An 18,599-nucleotide genomic window follows, 5' to 3' on the forward strand; every position below is an offset into this window, starting at 1 on the left:
CCACGCAGTACCCAGGGCTTGCTCTTGATTCTTCAACTTTGGGCAAAGTAAGACAATGTTCCTCTGCCAGTCTTCTGAGATGTGGGACCCATCATCAGCAAACGCCTCAGGACTTCCTGTAAAGGATCGCAAATGGGAATTTCGAAGTCTTGCAAGATGCAACTAGAAGGGAGGATGGAATGACGTCCCTCTTCCCTTCTAACTTTTCTTCTTCGCAGTTTGCCGCTTGGAGGCGCTCCTTTTTGACTGCCGTATGACTCTCGCGGGGAAATATTGGAGGGCGTCTCAAGACGCAAGAAGGGCAATGCGGGTCCAGCGTGTCGTCCCTCTATTGGGTTACTTACTAGTTGTCCCGACTTTTAGCTTGTTGAATTGAAGAATCATCAAACATGTTCAATCCCATTACTGGCATCTGTTCTGATGTTGCAGGAAGATCAAATCTCTTCAGAGGTTCGGAAAGGCCGAGCTTTCTTGAAACTGAAAAGTTGATTGTCTTGATCTTCGACCTGGATATTTTCCTTTATTCTATTGTCTTGAACAACGCCTCCATGCTTTCATCTAATTCGCCAACGCACCCTGAGTGATACCAGGAGTCGACAAAAGCAGGTTGCAGCTAGTGACAGCTTGCATAGTGTCATCTATTGCCAACTGTTCAAAAGGGTATTCGCAGTCTGTGAACAACCTTATACACACGTATGGGTTCGGACGAGAGATGCTTCGCGTGCAGAGCTGGACGATCCATTGCGCTCAGTTTTGTCACTAGCTGAACCAACAAAGAGGCTTCAAAATGCTCGCCATGGTACATCTGGCTTTCATACTGGGCCATGAGTGCTCATCGAAGAGTTTGGTATGCTATCAAGCATGCAGGCTTGCTCTTGAAGCTCAAAAATCAGGTTTCTGAAGCCCTCTGCCGGCTTCTGCTGACCACAGAATAATGCACACACGCGGCTTCAGCAGTCAAGGGCTTTCTTTTACAACAGCCGTCATCCGCCATTACCAGTGTGAAATGTTATACAAGCACTGAGGCCTGATATGCTGATTTCAGCTTCAGGACGGGCATAAGTGTGGCCAAATAGGACCCTCGCTGTTGCAGTATGTTCGGGTTCCAGACTAATGTTGGAGACAGGGATGCGGGACTCGACAGTGAGTTTAAGTATCGGGAGGTCTTGGTGGGAGGTCCGAGAGGACTGCGCAAGAGAGTAAGACTCGAATCGGAGAGAGATCTGAAAGAGCAATTTAGAGAGACATGCCGGGGCCAAAACCGTGGGTTTCTGGTGTGGTGGACGAATCAACCTTGAGAGGAAGGTGTAATCGCTAATGCCGTAGCGACCCGGCCGGAGCCTGTGCCCAAGAAACCCGGGACCGATGTAGGATGTTGGCATCTGAGAACGTCGGAGGCTGATGGTGCGAGGGCCAACTGGACTCAGGTTCTCTGACTGATACGTCTCGGGAATCAGGCAGAGAATTGCCATGAAAGTGAAAAAGGATGTTCGTTCTCGAGGTTTTTGGCACTGCAGAACATGAGAAGAAGGGTCTGAAAACTAAATTTTACGTAGGCTTGCCAGTCGTTCATCCTCCAGTCTACGACGAGAGTGGTCCACGTCTTCGATGCCTGATTCTGAGCTGACGGGTCTTTGATGCCTGACTGTCAACCGACGGGCAAGCCGAAATCACCAGACTTCGCTTTCCTATGCTTCCTGGCGGTTGTTTTGTAGGAATGTGTTCATTGATAACGGGATGTTGAGGCTGCGCACAAAGACCAAACCTTCGGGGCTTGAATGCAAACTCTGATATCGGAACTAAGCCATCGTGGAAATAATGAATGCGTTTAATACACTTGCACGTGGTCAAGATAAGGGCCGCCGTTTCACGAAAATGATCGCAGCTGTACAGGGAGACGAGGCTCTCACATAGACATCCCATCCGTCTAGATCTGGATGATACAACATGTCAGCCGCCAGATGTGGTATGTGGCTGACGAGACTTTCGCGCTATCGCGATAATAATAGTATGTTCAATTGCCTCCGCACTCGTGCATTTAATCGTGACACCATTGCATCTACATGGCGTTGAATCAATTCACGAATATCAGAGTTTCGGTGAGAACCGGGTCACGTTGGAGCCCACTGACAGTCTCTTGATGCGTTATATATTGAAATAATGAAGATCTCTCCGGAAAAGCCTCCAACGCCACTAACTGTTCATAATGCGCAGTCTTCTTGCGTCGACTGATTAATCGGTGCAGATCCGTATTGACACTTTACTCGTCAGCGAACTGGTAACCTGACCACTTAGTGACCGATTCACTTCATTGCACCTCGTGTGCAAGCGCCATAGGTTTATCGCCTTTTGCCTGACCTTTTGAAATGGTCTACTGCGGGACTGTCGCATTTTACGCAAACCAGAGGTATGAGACGTTAACGCAACGGCGAAATCCATTCTTATTACGGGAATTAGTCCCGTTCTGGTGGGATTTGACGGTTTGGAACGCCTTTCATGAGTCCCCAGAGTGCTGGAGTATTGAATGAACCGAGAGAGCTAGGTCGATAGCATCAGCCCAGGGCACAGCTGTTTGCACAGAATCTTGAGCGTCGGTGTGGGGAACCAAAATGCACCCCGGTGACTCCCACTGAGCTTTACTAACCCGAAGTGGTGGGCAACGTTCTTTGAAACGGACGGGACGAAATATGAAATAGATGATTATTCATCGTTTCAGACGGTGGAGTCGCAAGGCTCCTCTCTTCATCTGGCTTTCTTCACACTTTTATACAGCAACCTATCGCCTGCGGGCACACCTTGGTTCTACTGTGCGACTCTGGAGGAGGGTTTTACGAGGAACAGCATGGAATGGGATGGAACGCTCTATGCTGCAGCTAAAGGACATGTCATCACGGTTTCGCATCGATCCGCAGTTATCAGATAGCTGCCCATATTTTGCTTTTTGTGTCCGCCATTTGCAGTCAAGCTTTCAAGTGAAGATAGAAAGGCAAGACAGCAGTCCTTAGTAACAGGATGTGGAGAGGCGAAGATTGATTGCTCCAGTCTGGCCATACTTTACAGTTACTGAAGCTTCATGCCATCACCATTGCTGCAGCATGTTTAAATCGGGACATACATCAAGTTTCGGTTCGTCCCGTGTGAGAATTGCGGTTTCCCCGCCGGTCCGCTTGCCCGGTGTCCCCGATCTTCCTTACGGAACAGAACACCACTTGTATGACTTTCTCTTGAACCTTATTACTGGATGTGTTGCAGTAGCAGTGATACATACATACCTTGTGACGGTGTGACCTCTAGCGGTGGCATGATCCATGCAGGCAGTCGCTCGGTCACACGCTTAAAGCGCGAGTATACAACATGAAGCTTGTGAAGGACAACGTACGTGACTTTCGTAATGAACGCCTACCAGAGGCGCAGTCGACCAACCTTCCACTCTCCTCCGTGCCAGTCACTATGCATCCATGGGCTAGGGGGTTTTGTCTCGGCTATACCCAATACCCACAATGGCGAATGGTGTCGTTGGTGTCATGAACGGAGCTTATATGAGGACTGTTGGTAATGAATGCACTTGCTGTCTCTCATGGCTCCAATGGCCCAGCGCGCAGTCGTTGATATCAGATGTTTTGGGTTACAAGTAATGCCGTTGCAGCAAACTTGCTACGAGAATGAGTAAAGACACTCAACATTTGGCGATTGCTGTGTCTACGACACGACACACAAATCAAAAATTTCACGCGTTCAATATTTGTTTCTGGATTATTCCTGCCCGAGAACTTCAAGCAGTAAGGCGGCGTGTCTTATCTCATTTTTGTCAATACATCCTTTTGCGGTCATCATTTCGAAATCCAGATGCTCTTCCGGACCGTCATGTGGAAGTTTGAAATCCTCACCTCTCGAGATCATGCAAGCTGGGAACCCTATCTGTTCTTCTTCCGCGAAACCCTCCAGAATTCGGGTTGCCCAACTCTCTTCCACGCCTTGGTTAAAGACCAAAGGATTTCAGACACATGAGTGCTCAATCGACCCGCTCCCTTTCTTTCTCCAGATGGATCATTGCATGTCCGTCTTGGAATGTAGTGTAGTCCACAGTTGTTGCGACAGTCGTAGAGCTCTCAGCGCCATGTTTCTGTACATACTTAATCGTCTCCCATTCGTTCTCATCAAGGTACGAATCTATTCTCAGTGCTTTGGATCATCGAAAGAGTTTGAGATCATGTTAAGACACCCATCAGCAGAGAACTATGAATCCGGTGCCAAAATCCCTATGTTTCGCGACAGGAGTCGACACTAATTGGTAGGCATCTTCTGCTTCACCTCCCGTAGTCCTGCGTCAATCTTTCCGCACCAGGCAAGGTCGTAATATTGGTCCTGGTCTGTACTTCGCGGAAGGCCACATATCAGATTGCATGCAACAAATCCGAGGGACCAGATATCGACAGCCGGCGTATCCACCCCACGACTGTAGCTGTGCCAGGACGGGGAAACACTTCTAGGGCAAGACAAACCCGAGTTCCACACATAGCTATCACCTCAGTGCTGTTCCTCAATATGCCGAAACTACCCAGCTTGACGCAGACGGCGAGGGGAGTCGGTGTCATACCACATTATTCGTTGGTGTAATGTCCCGATGTGCCATGGAAGTTTCTATCCCATGCAGATACGCCAAAGCTACTAGACATTGACGAGTAATTGACAAGGCCTCATAGCAAGATTTTCCCGAAGGTTATTCAACAAGCCGAGCGGCACATACTCAAAATGTGGCTGGGGATGTGGCGAAAACCCGATTCCAGATGTCTCACAGTACGCGACTCCCGACGCCAGACCTCTCCTACACAGTCGCAGTGTTGAATGGCTTTAGCCGTAGGAGTCTTCATGGCATACTCGTCCTCCGAAGTCACACTCAATAAATGGTCGTCACTACCTTCGCTAAGGCTTTTCCTCCAGCAGATTTCTCCGGTGTTTGGTGTGTGGATTCCTGCAACAAGTCGAGTTTCCGGAAAATCATGCTGAGATGGCTGAGAAGTCCATCGGCAATTACTTTGCGTTCTTTGAACATCTTAGCAACATGACTGTATTTCGGGCACTCTGTTTTAGGGAAAGGGCCGGCAATCTGAAGGACACAATGCCGGTTATTGTATCGACGATTCTTCTCATTCGCTCGGGAATGTGATGACCTGCAGTGGTACGTTGAAAGTGCTTTCGCGCGGCCTCCCCGTCTCCGTCTTACGTGACCTCATTTCTACCAGAGATGTCAGGTCTTTCATGAGGAGGCAGTGATCTTGGTCAAACGTGAGGCTGAAGTGGACGTTCGAAACAACGTGTTCGATTGCTATGACATGGATCGCAATTACAACCATAATCAAAGTCAAATCGTTTGTCCGTTGGTGGAACATCACCAAATGTGACTCGGAGGCACAGCGGGGAGTTGAGCGTCAATGGCCAAGGCGCCTTGGTCAACTAGTGGCTCAGTCGTCTGCCGCTCGCCGCGACGATATTCCGATCCAAGGAGCTGGGGCCTTGGAGAGCGATGTTTTTCTTGTGGTTTTTCCCTTTAATTGTGCTCAATGGCTTCTGTTGCTCTAGGTCATTGGCAGCCGTGCAGAAAGAAATGGGCGAATATATTTGTGTTCTTTATGGATCGAATCACATGAATATTGAATTTATTTCAAAGCCACAGGTTTCCTACACCTATTTGAGCAACGCGAGGCTAATTCCAGCAGTTGAGACTTGCCAGCTGCGCTTGTCCTTCCAATATGCTGATTGGACACACTCTTAGTAGGCCTTATTCACCCAGATTCTCTGTCGATCACACAGCAGCCCTCAAAGAAGTAGTTGCAGTCGAGAACTGGATAGGACAGCTCATCGAGTATCATCTCAGAAGCGATGAACAATGCGATGCCCAGTGGCATCTTTATCTCGGACATATTCAACGGTTCATTGCCGTTTCTCATTTGCTCGAATTTCATAACGTGCCGTAGCAACCTGTGAGCATGGGGAGGTCTCGATTGGCTTTACTTCCACATCATAGTTGTGTCAGCTCAATGCATTTGAATGTATGATGGATGACTTTCTCAATACGTTTCCACCATTGTCGACGTCCGCGCGCTATCTACAGAGGCAACGAAAGCGACCACTTCTGTCGATGCGCTATGCACTATGGCGGTTGACGAAGTCGCTTTTATCGCACAGAGGCATCATGGTCCTGACATTGGGTGTGATCTTTCAGCAAATGGATGGAAAAGGTTATCCATGGTTATCCATAGCTGAGAACAAATGCCTTGCTGAGAGGTTAAAGTAAGCCGTCTTCAACTAGACATAACCCATTGCCAAGTGTAAAGCGCGACAGGAATAGGAAGAGGGACTTTTCCCAGACCCCTACCATCTGCTCATGCCCGATCGACCTTGACGAACTGCATACGCGCGTACGTCAAGTGTCGCGAGTGACGGCTCTTACTTCCCGGGTTCAACCTGGAAATTCCGAACGAGACGAGCGGAAGCCCTGACCCTTCTGCTTGACGCCGAATCTGACAGGACGACATACGAGGTCGAATATTACCATCAAATGATGGACGGCGACTGCCCTGCCCCCGGACTAAATGGGTGATGTGTACACAACACCAGACGGCTACGGAGATGTCCTTCGATCATTGCAGGAATCTGATTTCGCAAGTTCACCCCAGCGGCTTATTCAAGGAACGACTGCGAAGGTGGGATGATTTTTGCAAGGGGTAGACGATGAAAGGAGCCGCGAGGACGAAGATGGCGAACTTGCAGCCTGCGTAGAATGGCAAAAGGACATATGACGGCACATTACTGGAAGTACGTCAGCGAAGCTGCCGGCGGATGTCGGGGCTGACCCATTTCGTTTGGAGTTTGAATGGAACATGCAGCAAGCATTGCCTCAAAGGCAAAGACATCTTTACAGGCGACAACTTGCCATGCCTGACACGAGGTTGGCGCCGGTGCTTCCACGGCGGCGTGGTTCGAAGAGGGCGATGCCTACGCTGTTGTCGGACGCAAAGTTGAGGACCATTTTGGACAGTGGGTTTGGGCAGTGGGCAGGAACCTGGGTCAGGGCAATGATGACTCAGCGGGCAATGGGCACTGGGCACTGGGCACTGGTGGACGAACTCTTTTTTTTTCTATTTACCCCTTCGAGAAAACAACTTGCTACTACATGTCGCGCCCGATGCCTGCCTGGTAGTTCATCCACTGTGCCTCCACGGAGCGATGATTATCACCCAAGTCGTCGCCAAGTATGACCCACCAAGTTGTTTCTGATTGGCACTTCCACGTGAGCGTCCCATTCGCTCCCGTCTTCCTCGTACCCGAACACAGTCGGTCGCAGGCCGACGTCGCAATTTCAGTTGGCGCTCGGCTGTTGTGGATTTTCTCGCGGTGTCTCCGTTTTTCTTTGGGCGCAGTCGTGGGCTGATTTGTCGTCGGAGAGGTGGGCAATGACGACGACCGACTCGGCAGCGTTGGCTACTGTCCGCAGGGTAACCCCGATCGCATTCTGGGGAAAGCGGTCGGTGGAGGGTCCGAGGAAGGCCATTGTCCGACAAAGCTGGAGCCAAATCTCGAGAATCGTATCGTCGTTGGCGTTGGTTGCTGAATTGAGGAGGGCCTTCAGCTCGGGCAAAAGGCTGCAGATGTCGGTCACAGGGTCTGCCGGACGCGCACTAGGGAGCAAAGCCAGCGAAGTCGGCGAGACTTGTCCTGGGGCTGCTATGAGAGGAGTACAGAAGGTCAGTGTCGCCTGCGTCGCGCTCAATTGTGGTGTCGGGAAGGGCTTGTCTACCTGAGTCCATCGTGCTGGCGTCAAGTCGATCAAGCTCGTTCGTTCGGTCTTGCGATTGGTTGTTGATGACTTGCGATCGAACCGCGGGTGAACGCTCGAGAGGGTGCGTCCCAAGGTCACAGGTAGGTGTCGAGATCAATTACCCTAGAGATGATTGACGGCAGAAATTGTCGAGGTTGATGTGACAGAAAGTTGTGCCCACAGCGGCAAACTGTGAAAAGAAGGTGGAAGCGAAAAAAAGAAGAGAAGAGAGGGAGGGGGGCGGGCGAGACAGATATTGGAAGGTCCGCAGAGTGAGGTGACATGGGAGAACTTACCTTATGCCATTCAAGTAAGGTACGGTCATGGTGACATGGAGGTGGAAGGAGGCTGTCTTGCTTCCTTGGGTGAGAGGAAGGTGTTGGTTGACGTAGTGGACAGAAACAGCAAGTGGGGACTGCTGACGCCTGCCTTAATGGAAACACTGGACGGACCGAGACCGGGACCACGGCCGGAGGAGGTGGGTCCTGACCGGCGATGACATCTCCGGCCGACTGCACCTTACCTCACCTTTTCTAAGGTACCTCAAAGTGAGGTAGATTTAGGTACTTTACTCCCAATTGCACCTTACCTACCTCACCTCACATCGGCACCGTCGCAATCATTCTGGCGCCTTTTCTCGCGAGGTAAGTACGATAAGGTAAGGTAGCTAGCTACCCACCACGTGGACTTAATCTTGTCCAGCACATGGCCCCAAGTAACACCCAACTGCCTGCCTACCTACCACGCTTGATCGCCTTCACCCACACCATTTCCTTCCTCAAGAATAGTGGAGGATCTGGAAACTGCAAGCCCGACTAACTGACATATTAATGCTGCGACAATGCAGCTAGGCACAGCAACAGCAATCCTACCTCAATTGATTGCAAATCACTGTGTCCGTTGCTCTGGTGCCATGTTTTGTTTTGCCTGATGTTCTGAACTGTGACTATCGTGACGCCGGACCCTGCCCTCGACATCGCCATCGCATTCGCTCTGCCGTCGCTCGCTTTCGTTTTTTTGGCTTTTTTGGTTGTTCGACTACTCAACTTTCATTTCGCTCCTCTCTGAATCCTCTCTCATTATGGCCTCTGTTATGCGACGCAAGATTGAGGCGAACGCCGATGTGTCCTACTATCTGACCCAGATTCGAATGGCCCATGATATCCACGCAGCGCAACAGGTCGGACCGGATGGCATTCCCGGGCTATGGACGACACTTCACAGGAACCACTATGCCCATGCCTGGCGGATACATGTCGCGCAGTCCCGGCAACCGGGATGGCTTCCCCCTACAGCGACTTCAATCGACGATCCTCGCGATTTCGTCGCATTCCTCCGAGCCCAGCTTCGACATGACGAGTTGGCTTTTGCTCTCTTTGTGGTTTTCCAAGCCCAGAGGACTAGAATGCGGGATAATGTCGGCGCTGAAGTTAAAAGGCGGTATAATGCTCTGAAAGGCAACGTGGGATCCTTTACTGAGGACGACGTTATGTTTGAGCTCGGCCCTCAAGTCCTGACCAGCACCCCATCCCTGCGCCTGCTCAACAGCCTCCTCAACCCGCGCAGTGACGCCGCCATTCGCATCCAACCTGCAGTTCTCTTTCAAGCCATTCGGCAAGAGATGCTCGAGCGCCATCAGGATGCAACGACTCCGCCATCACCAATCCCTGCCGACGTCACTAAAGCTGCTGACCGTAAGTACCTGATCCTACATTTACTCACAATATTGCGTGACTGATAGCGCAAACCCCCTCCAATCCTTAACAGCATTGAATTGGTCTCAAGACAGTATACTAATCAATTAATGACTATTATAGGACTCCGCCCTCGACCTCTTTCGAGCTCCAACACTCCCACACCAGCTCCACCAGCCGACTTCTCCCCTCGCGCCCCCCAAGCCCAAGTCCCAGCCGCCGAAGCCCAGCCGGAAACCGACGGCGAGCCGCAAGACCAAGCCGAGCCCAAGCTGGAAATCGACCTCGAGCCGCAAGCCAAAGCCCAAGTCCAAGTCCAGGCCCAAGCCCAAGAAGACGGCCCCGGCGAAGAAGAAGAAGAAGAAGAGCAGCAAGGACCGGCCTGGCTTGCTCCCCCGCCCTCCCCTGACGATAGCCCCCTCTACCACCAGCGAGGCCGCAAGAGGCAGACCTCCCCCAGCCTCCTGCCGGCACCCAAGCGCCCCCGCCACGACCAAGCCTCAGAGGACGAGGAGGAGGACCCCGAGACCGGCCGCGACGCCCCGGAGGCTGCACCAAGCTTGTCCCTCGGCGATGAGCTCGACATCCCATCTCTACAGCAGGATGCCCGCAGCCCCTCCATCCCCAATTTCACGCCCCTAGCGGACACCCCCCCTCCCCAGACCCCCTCAAGACGCCAACCAGCCCAGTCGAATGCGTCGAGCTCTCCCACAGATTTCCAGACTCCGCCGCAGGCCCCCCTGGCCATTCCATCCGAGGCCCGCCCGGTGTTGCGCGACGAGCTTGAACGATGGCGTGAGATCGTCCGCTTGGCTGAGGATATGCCGGCACCACAGGGATCCAGGCTGTGGGTTGAGAGTGTTCGCACCGCCGTCCAAGCCCTTCGCACAGTCGGCATCTGGGCTGATGACATGCTGGATGAAGAAGCTATGCGCGACGATACCCTCTAATTCGACTATCACTACCTACACCACTTCGGTTTCGCTTAGGACGCTTTACACCCTGTCTACATTTGCTTTACGCGTTCCCATCATTTTACATTTTAGTGATGGCCTCTGCGCCGATTCAATCACAGAGAAGAAGAAGAAGAATAAGAAGGAAACAGAGATGAGGTCGAAGGAAAGAATCAACTACTCCCTAATACAGTATCAAGGATCTTCCCTCCCTCACCATCACGTTTGTTTCATTTCTGTTGCTTCGTTCATTGCTATGATTACTGAGAGCTGACAAATTATCCAGTCGCAGCATTCTTATTGAACATTATCCCCGGAGATCGTCATAGCAGTATCCGAGTCACAGATTGCCAGTCATCCGCTCCAGCTTCCATCAAAACATGACTTGGTACTTGCTACTATCATTCGGCCGGGTTCCTGTGTTCACCGGGCCTAGTCTGGGTTCACTGCTGGGAAGAAACTTTTCACCATGGCCAGCTATAGTATCTGAGTTCGAGATACGAAATCTGCCTGAAAACCTCCCTGAGAATAGCTAGAATCCATGAATGATGCGCTAACAAATTGCCAGGTACAAGTACTTTGAACGTGCCGGGATAGATAGATGCACACAGTTCAAACGTGGACTTTAGGATTAGGCACATATCCTGTGGTCATTTCAGGCTGCATTCGTTGATATATTGTAATGTTCAAGGCCAATCTACGTCTTTGTTTATAGCAAAAGGTGGTTTATTTGATGCGCTTTCATTTGCCTGAATGCAATTTTCTGGTGCATGACATACATGCAGCGAGAAACTTTGGCGGCCGTTTCTGTGGTGAATCAAGTTGTACATCTTAATTTTAAGAGCGGCTGTTAGCAGCATAGGAGCGAGATGGTGCCCAGCATTGCGGATCCCAAGATCCTTCATCATCTGCAAGTTGGAGCAGTTTGCAGAGGTGGTCAAACCCAACCTACTGGCATCCAAAGAATTGGTCAAGTCAATGTGACATGAGGTAGCGCAGTGGTTCCACGCAAGGGTCCCATCCACCTCTGTTTAGATCTGGCAATTCCAGAGTGAAAGTCGTGCTATCCGCACGGTTATGATAACCTCTGCAAGGATGACGACGTCAAGGCTGATTATTGGCAGATATCGAATAAGACACGTCTTGAAATACGTGCTACTTGTTGTGAAGATGAAGGGGCCGTTAGTTGTCTGGACAGAGAAGCTTCAAACGCCCCAGCACCAGCAAATCGTGAATACTTTTCAGGGTGAGCAGCACCTTGCGCTTCCATTGATACTCGACTGACTGGGAATTGTTCGTCCGAGACAGTGCTCTCACGAGGCGCTTGGATATCTTCGAACGAACCTCGGGCCATATCAAATCTGGTTCTTATGCATGCTTTCGATATTTCTCGACATCCAAGTCCTTCGATTGCAAGAATAAAGCACCTCAATTCGCCGCAGACGATTTGGACAGGCTTCCCTCAACATGTCTATGTGTAGCATGTTTACGTGGTGAACTTCTGGATTCTTTTGTTGTACAGCAACTGAATGCTTTCACTAGCAGTACCTTCACAGCATTTCCGACTTTCTCGGGGTTTTCAGAGGATCAGTGTGAAAGCAGCAGCTGCTCAAGCATCCACGAGGAAAAGGAGGCGGATAGCGCAGACCACCGGGCACGTTTGCGCATTCGAAGAAGTGATGAGGAAAAGCGCCTGAAGTGATGTGAGCAACAATTTGCCAGGCTGTGGCGTGAGTTGGTTTCTCAGCTCGTCCCTTCCCGGCAGTATCTTCGCCCCATGCACACCAGAGCACCAGCTGCCCAGTACAAAGTCCAAAGTCTATCAAGTTCAAATTCTCCCACATCGAGGATTGTCCCAGAGACACAGCACTCAGCGGAAGGCGAGCTTCAATATCAGCCCTTGTCATCATCTAGGAGCATGGCTCGAAAGTCTCCGTGTCAGATCCGTTTAACCCACTCAAAGAAAGGAGCTCGCGCCTACACCCAAGGTGGCTGTTGTGATCGCATATGCAGCAGCCCTTGTCATGTTCAGCATTGAAAAGACCGCGCTGCAATCTTTTCAGCTGGTTCTGTGCCTGCACGCAGCCATGATGCTTGCCAACTCATCCCGGTTTCTCAAAGTCTTCTCACCATTATGATCGACGTGTTCAGTGTTGTCGTGGTGGATTCCGTAGACACTTCTGCCCCAGATAACCTGGGACTATGGGGGCTATTTGAGGCGTTGCCATTCGGAGGTATCTTCTTGCATGTGCGCGTCGACCGTCATCAACAAGAAAACTCTGCAGGAAGGGTCGTGGAAACCTCTACTATGCACTCAGTATGGAATGGGAGAAATCAGACGGGCCTCAACGAGAGGAGATGAAAACTGATGTATCGACTACTGCGACACCATGGACATATACAATCCAATTTTGCTCGCTAAGCCGAAGTACGTGGCAGTGTTGCCGATGTGTATTGCCGGAAAGCAGATCTGAAAGACGTCCGCACCATCGGGACGTTCACGGGTGTGTTCAAAGTAGAACATAATCTGTCCAAGGTATCGGCCGGTGGAAGGCTTTATCACGTCCTGATGAGATGGAAATGGATGATGCCCTGGCAAGCGACTCAATATTGCAAGCCATGCGGATTGCGGTCGGAAAAGGCGGTGCTCCGATGGGTCCGCAATTGGGCGGCGCTCTGCTGCTTCCCTTTCCAGCCTTTGGCTTTTCGCTGATTGGCTGGATGCTGTCAGCAAGAAACCATCTGATATTCACGGTGTGGGGAAAGGTTCGGTCCACTTTGGTGGCTTCAGCCAAACCACTTCATGTGACATTTCCAGCACTCACTCTGGAAGCACGAGGAGGCATCGCGAGGCCTTGCTCTTTTCCGTAGACGACACTGTCCATTGAACGGCAAGATAGGTGGGGAGATTCGTGATGAGTCGCCTGAACTTTGGGTCGTTTCAGAGGGAGGGCAACTGAAACTTCCATCTCCCATCCTCCCACTTTGTTCCCAACCGCCACGACCCTTATCCTCGCAGCCTCTCGCGCATCGCCCTCTTTGGTTACCCCGCCGTCTTCCTTATCATGTTCTCTCATTGACCTGTCTTGGTAATATGCCGCTGCTTAACACACTTGAGGCCTTGAACGGTCTAATCGACCCTGCCACAAACGGCATTATCCCCTCCCTGTGGCGCCGGCTTGAGGTCGAATTTGTCGCTAAACACGACCAAGTCAATAACGCCAATAATGCAGAACTAACCCACTTTTGGCTTTCGAAACTGGGCTTTGACCCACGTCCACCCCAAGGTCTTGGTCTGGGCCACTGACGATTGTTACATTGGCGGCAACGCATCCCTATCAGACGACATCCTCAGACGCCGGAATTCCACCCTCGCCCATCTGAGCACTTCACTCGGTGTGATTGCCTTTTTATTTGGTATCACTGTTGTCGGTTCGCGCACCTGTTGCGACGCTCTGCACAGCCTCTGTCATGAAATTCCAAGACTCACGTTGAATGACATCTTCGTTCGATTTGTCGATCGGCCACAGAACGAGAAGAGAGCCCGCAGACGAACACCAGAATTCCTTTTCAAATAAGTCATACAGGCCTGTAGACATTTCCATATGCGCATGCTCCTTCTCAGCCATTGACCTGCTCCTGATACTCCAGATTCGTTGAACGACTCAGAGCTCCCAAATCACGCGCGGACTCGCAGACACGTACGAGAGTCCTCGACTATTCCACCATGATCAATGGCGTCCCCACACAACTCTGACAGGGGTAACGATATTCAGGGGTAAGGTGTCCACGTTTCTGAGAATGCTACGAGACCGCACCAACGTACCTCGGAATCCCCAGAACGGGCGCGTGGAGAGTACCAGAAAGATGCCAAAGGCCAAGACACAAGTCGCACCGACCGCGAAGACGCACAATCAGACATGGGCGACGTTCTTTCAATGCTGTTACTGGCTACGAAATACGACCTTTTCCTCCGCTGCGCAATGCTCTGGTGGGCTCGACGGTTCAGGGATTGGATCCTGAAGTTGCATCAGGACACGACAATGATTCACCAAACCACGACGATGGAAACTTCTGCTTGGCAAATCAGGACTTAAGCGAAGACTGCGACATTGGACAGATCGCAAATGTCGTGGAGGAGTCCACTGATGTTTCCGACAGCCGGCTGATACCATGGCATTCGAGCAGGACAGACCAAATCGAAATACTGTCACCCCAAGAACCGACCAAGCTATCAACAATCAAAGAGGAGTCTCCATCACCCTGCGAGATGGAAAGCAATGTACTCGTCACCCGGGGTGGTCTTCCTGAGAGAAAAAGGTCCCTCAGCATGACAGAAATTCTGCAGGCATCCAACAGCAAAGACATCCCACACCGCCGCCAAAAAGACTACAGTGCACGATGTTCCACGGTCCCAAACCCACGCCCCTCGCCCAGAGACCTCCGACAATGATTATGAGGGTCAACGAGATCCTAAGTAGCATGGGTCTTCCGGTCTCTGGGCGTTTTCTAAACGAGTTTATCATCAACACGATGGCACATCGCCTGGCGTCAGAGAAGGTAAGCATTGTTGACAGTCTCACGATCGCCAGCAAAACCCGCACACCCAGGTTCAGAGCCAAAATTCAAAATACAATGTCTCGAAATAGGGTCTTGATTGCTGTCAATCAGGAGCTCCATTGGCTACTTTACATGTGGACAGGCGCTGGTGGGCTTCTTCGAGAGTACAACTCGATGCCCGACCCTGAAGGGAAGTTTGCCAGCTGCTGTGCGACAGTAACCAACTTTGTGAGATGGGCGCATGGCAATCCGGCCATGGCCAGAAACTTGGAAAGGCCTGCGGTATGCCGTCCCTTCATTGGAGCCTCAATCTTTGATGTCGGATTGCTGACTCCAGTTTCCGCAGTGTGCCGAGCAGCAAAACGGGTGGGATGATGGGGTCTACGCCATACGGTTTGCTGAGTGCCTTGCCACCGGGCAAGCCGTTCCGGATGCCATCGATGGAACGCTGAAAAGGATATGTCTCATGAACGCCATTCTGGTGACATGGGCTGGTACGCTTCATCCTGATGAAATTTCGGCCATCACATGCCCCCTTACGGCGACTCCCGCCAACAAACTCCAGCAATTCCAGAACTACTACCGGCGGAACCGCAGCTTTCACCAGCTTCTCTGCACCAGCAGTTCTGAGTATGCCACGTTTCCTACATTTACCAGTCTTGCGTCGAATGGCTGCGTCCGAAGATGACGCCATCCAAAAGTCGACCTTGACTAGTTTGATCGATTCTGTCCACATGGTCCACCGCACGTCTCTCAAATCAGCACTGACTGCTGCGACTGCGGCCACCACACTTCTCGAGACCATCCGGCAATGGACTACCGTAAAGAGTAAATTGGACGATCCCTTGGACACCCACGCAGATATGGGTCTGGCAGGCGACTTGGCTGCGTTGCTGGCGTCGGACCAGAGCCGACATAGGAACACTGAGATTATCAAGAACGCTGGCCGGAACATTAACAACGATTGGGACCAATGTCAAGGAAACGGACACTGTGTAGAGGAGGCTGGGGGCAGGCGCGAACTCGCTTCATCTTCGCAAGTGTGCAGCTGTTCATTCTCCAATACGAAGTCAGGAAGTTCAGGGGGCAAAAGACGGCCAATGCCTGAACAGAGCATGGTGATATATGGAACGATGTGCATATGTGTCGGTTCAAATCCTATGGTGACGATGGTCTGAGTAGCGTAACAACAGCAATGGATCGGGCACATTCAGTCCTTGGTAATGCTAACTGGAGAGGTACTTTTGGGAGCCTGAGGCGTTTGATTAATTGGGGCGCACAAAGTCGCCAAGATGGAATATCACATAGATCAAGAAGCTGAATATAACGTCTCCAACGTTCAGCCCAGATGTGGCCATTCTTGGTGGTGAGACGCTCCGACGTGGCAAATATGGAGTGGCATCGCAGCCGGGGGAGGTTTCGGTACCGAGGCGCGGCACATGGGGCCGCTGGTGAAAATGCCCGGGCCTACCTTGTCTTCGGACGCGGTGGCGCCAAGATCAACCACATCCGCAAGCATACATCCCAACACCCACGTCCCGCGCGACCAAAACCGTGGTGAAGCCATTGAAACTTTGGGGAGCCGCAAGGCTGTGAAAGATGCGCGCGACATCAGATTATGCAGAATGTGGCATACATAATCTCACAGAATTGACTTCCTTGTCCCCTTTGCTCTGCTGGGATATTGTCCTCGCGTGGAAAAGCAGCAAGAGGGATTGGATCCTGTTCTTTCGACGTTTGGAAGTGTCTAGGGGCTATTCGATAGTCAGAAACAGGAGACACCCTACCATCATATTTGTGTCAAAACACTCAAACCTGTCCCAAGCAACTGTTCGATCCACTGTGCGGTCGACTCCATGCCCCTCCAATCGGGTTCACAACGTGAATTTTATCTTGTGGTTGAAATTATGAGGGGCCAAATGTTGGCGAATGATGCATGCCGAGACAATAGGTCTTCTCCGTATGCATTATTGGTCCTTGCGGATCGATCCTTACTCCTCTTTTGAAGGAGAATTGCGTCAAGAACCCGTCCAGGAGCCCCGGAGGCGCTGGAACCCTTTCTCGTCTCATGCAAAAATGAAGACGCAGAAACCATTGTGACTTGGGGATGGGAGGTTCGCTCTCCAACACCGGGGAGAAGAAGGGCTGGGATGATATCATACAGGCATGACCATCACAGGTGTCTCTCCGCTCCCAAGAGCGCTAAGTATTCCAGTACACCATGCAAACCTTTCAGGATTGAGAGACAAATAGTAACATCAGTTTCTGCATTTCCCAGCGCGGAACGAAACCTCCATCCCCTCAAGCTCTAAGTCTATTTATATTTGAGCTTTCCCTGCATCTCATAGGTTGAGTTCAACCGGAAGCTTATCTCAATTGAATTCTGTCGTACTCGACACACCCCAACGCGATGTTCATATTCTGGGGTCACTGGGAGGCGGCGGTGTTCGGCAAATTGTCAGTGGTGACGTTTACGACAGCGCCCTTCCCGCTCAAGTGGACTGAGAACCTGCCGATCTCGACACCGTGTTTGCCGGCAATCGTCTTGACGAGAGGGCTTCCGTCGAAGACCTTAACGAGCCTCTCCTTGTTGTAGCGGTCCTAGTAGAGCTGGAGAAAGTCGCGCGAGGATATAGAGGAGGCTAGGGGCGGAGGATTGGTGTGGTGCGTGTCGGTGAACCAGGCCGCAACGTGGGGGGGTGAAGGCGACATTAGTACGCAGCGGATGAGATCCCGCGCTCATGGAGAGTGTCTGTGAACAAATAGGGAATCTGTCCGTCAAGTTGGCGGCGTCGTTCTTTGGCGAAAACCTGTTTCCCGAGTTTGAGTAGCCCACCACTCCTCACACCGTCGGATGTCCAGGCGGTGGGTCGAGAGGTGACACCAAAGACGCAATTCCGAGCTGGACGGTGGTCACGTGGCAGCTTGAAATGCTGATGCCGGTGGCGCTGGTGACGTTGCTGAGTTGGGTGAGTACGGGCAGGCTACGGGTCTTTGGGATTGAAGCGATCGTTGGGTGAGAAGTCGATGATGATGTGTTCTTCGTTGCTAGACTTATCACTCATCAATAGGCGTTGGCGTAGGGTTGAAACTTCCGTTAGGTAGCGCCATAAACTAGCAGTCGATTTCCTTTCGTTCGGCTTTTTTGCAGCTGTTGTCGCGACTAAGGTTCTTATAGATGATCTCCTTCTCATATCCAGCAAGCTCCCTGACAGGTTGGCAGTTCTTGCGAAGATGCATGGCATGGCTACCCGTTGGAAATAAGAGCTCAGCAGGTTGATCAGAGCTTGACCGTTGCAGCGACGTACATCGATCAAAGCCACCTCGGCGGATACCCCTTCTCATGGGTCCTTTTCTGCTCGAAAGCTCTCAGATGCGCACGCTTCTTGGGGAGAGTGTTCGTGGTGAATGAGCTGGTCTGTTGCAATTAAGGCTGTCTCTTACCGGCCAGGCCAGCCGCCATGGATCGGATTGCCCTCCAGCAGTCGCTGTTTGATGCAACTGTGACATGAGATTGATGTCGCCGAACATCTATCGGCCGTGTTGGCCAAACTCAGGCACGACCTAGCGGAA

General features: G+C 51.4%; 1 protein-coding gene across 1 annotated transcript; it reads left to right on the forward strand.

Annotated features, from left to right (window-relative positions):
- Positions 1–15,101: 15,101 nt before the first annotated feature.
- Positions 15,102–15,714, forward strand: CGCS363_v015082 (uncharacterized protein; the record flags this gene model as incomplete). Its single annotated transcript, XM_036646931.1, has 2 exons — positions 15,102–15,308; positions 15,373–15,714. The coding sequence occupies 2 exons, from the start codon at positions 15,102–15,104 to the stop codon at positions 15,712–15,714; spliced, it is 549 nt and encodes a 182-aa protein (XP_036487859.1).
- Between the last annotated feature and the right edge of the window lie 2,885 nt (positions 15,715–18,599).

This window comes from Colletotrichum siamense (genome assembly GCF_013390195.1).
Source record: "Colletotrichum siamense strain Cg363 chromosome Unknown KSG_Cg363_contig15, whole genome shotgun sequence".
Lineage (NCBI taxonomy): Eukaryota > Fungi > Ascomycota > Sordariomycetes > Glomerellales > Glomerellaceae > Colletotrichum > Colletotrichum siamense.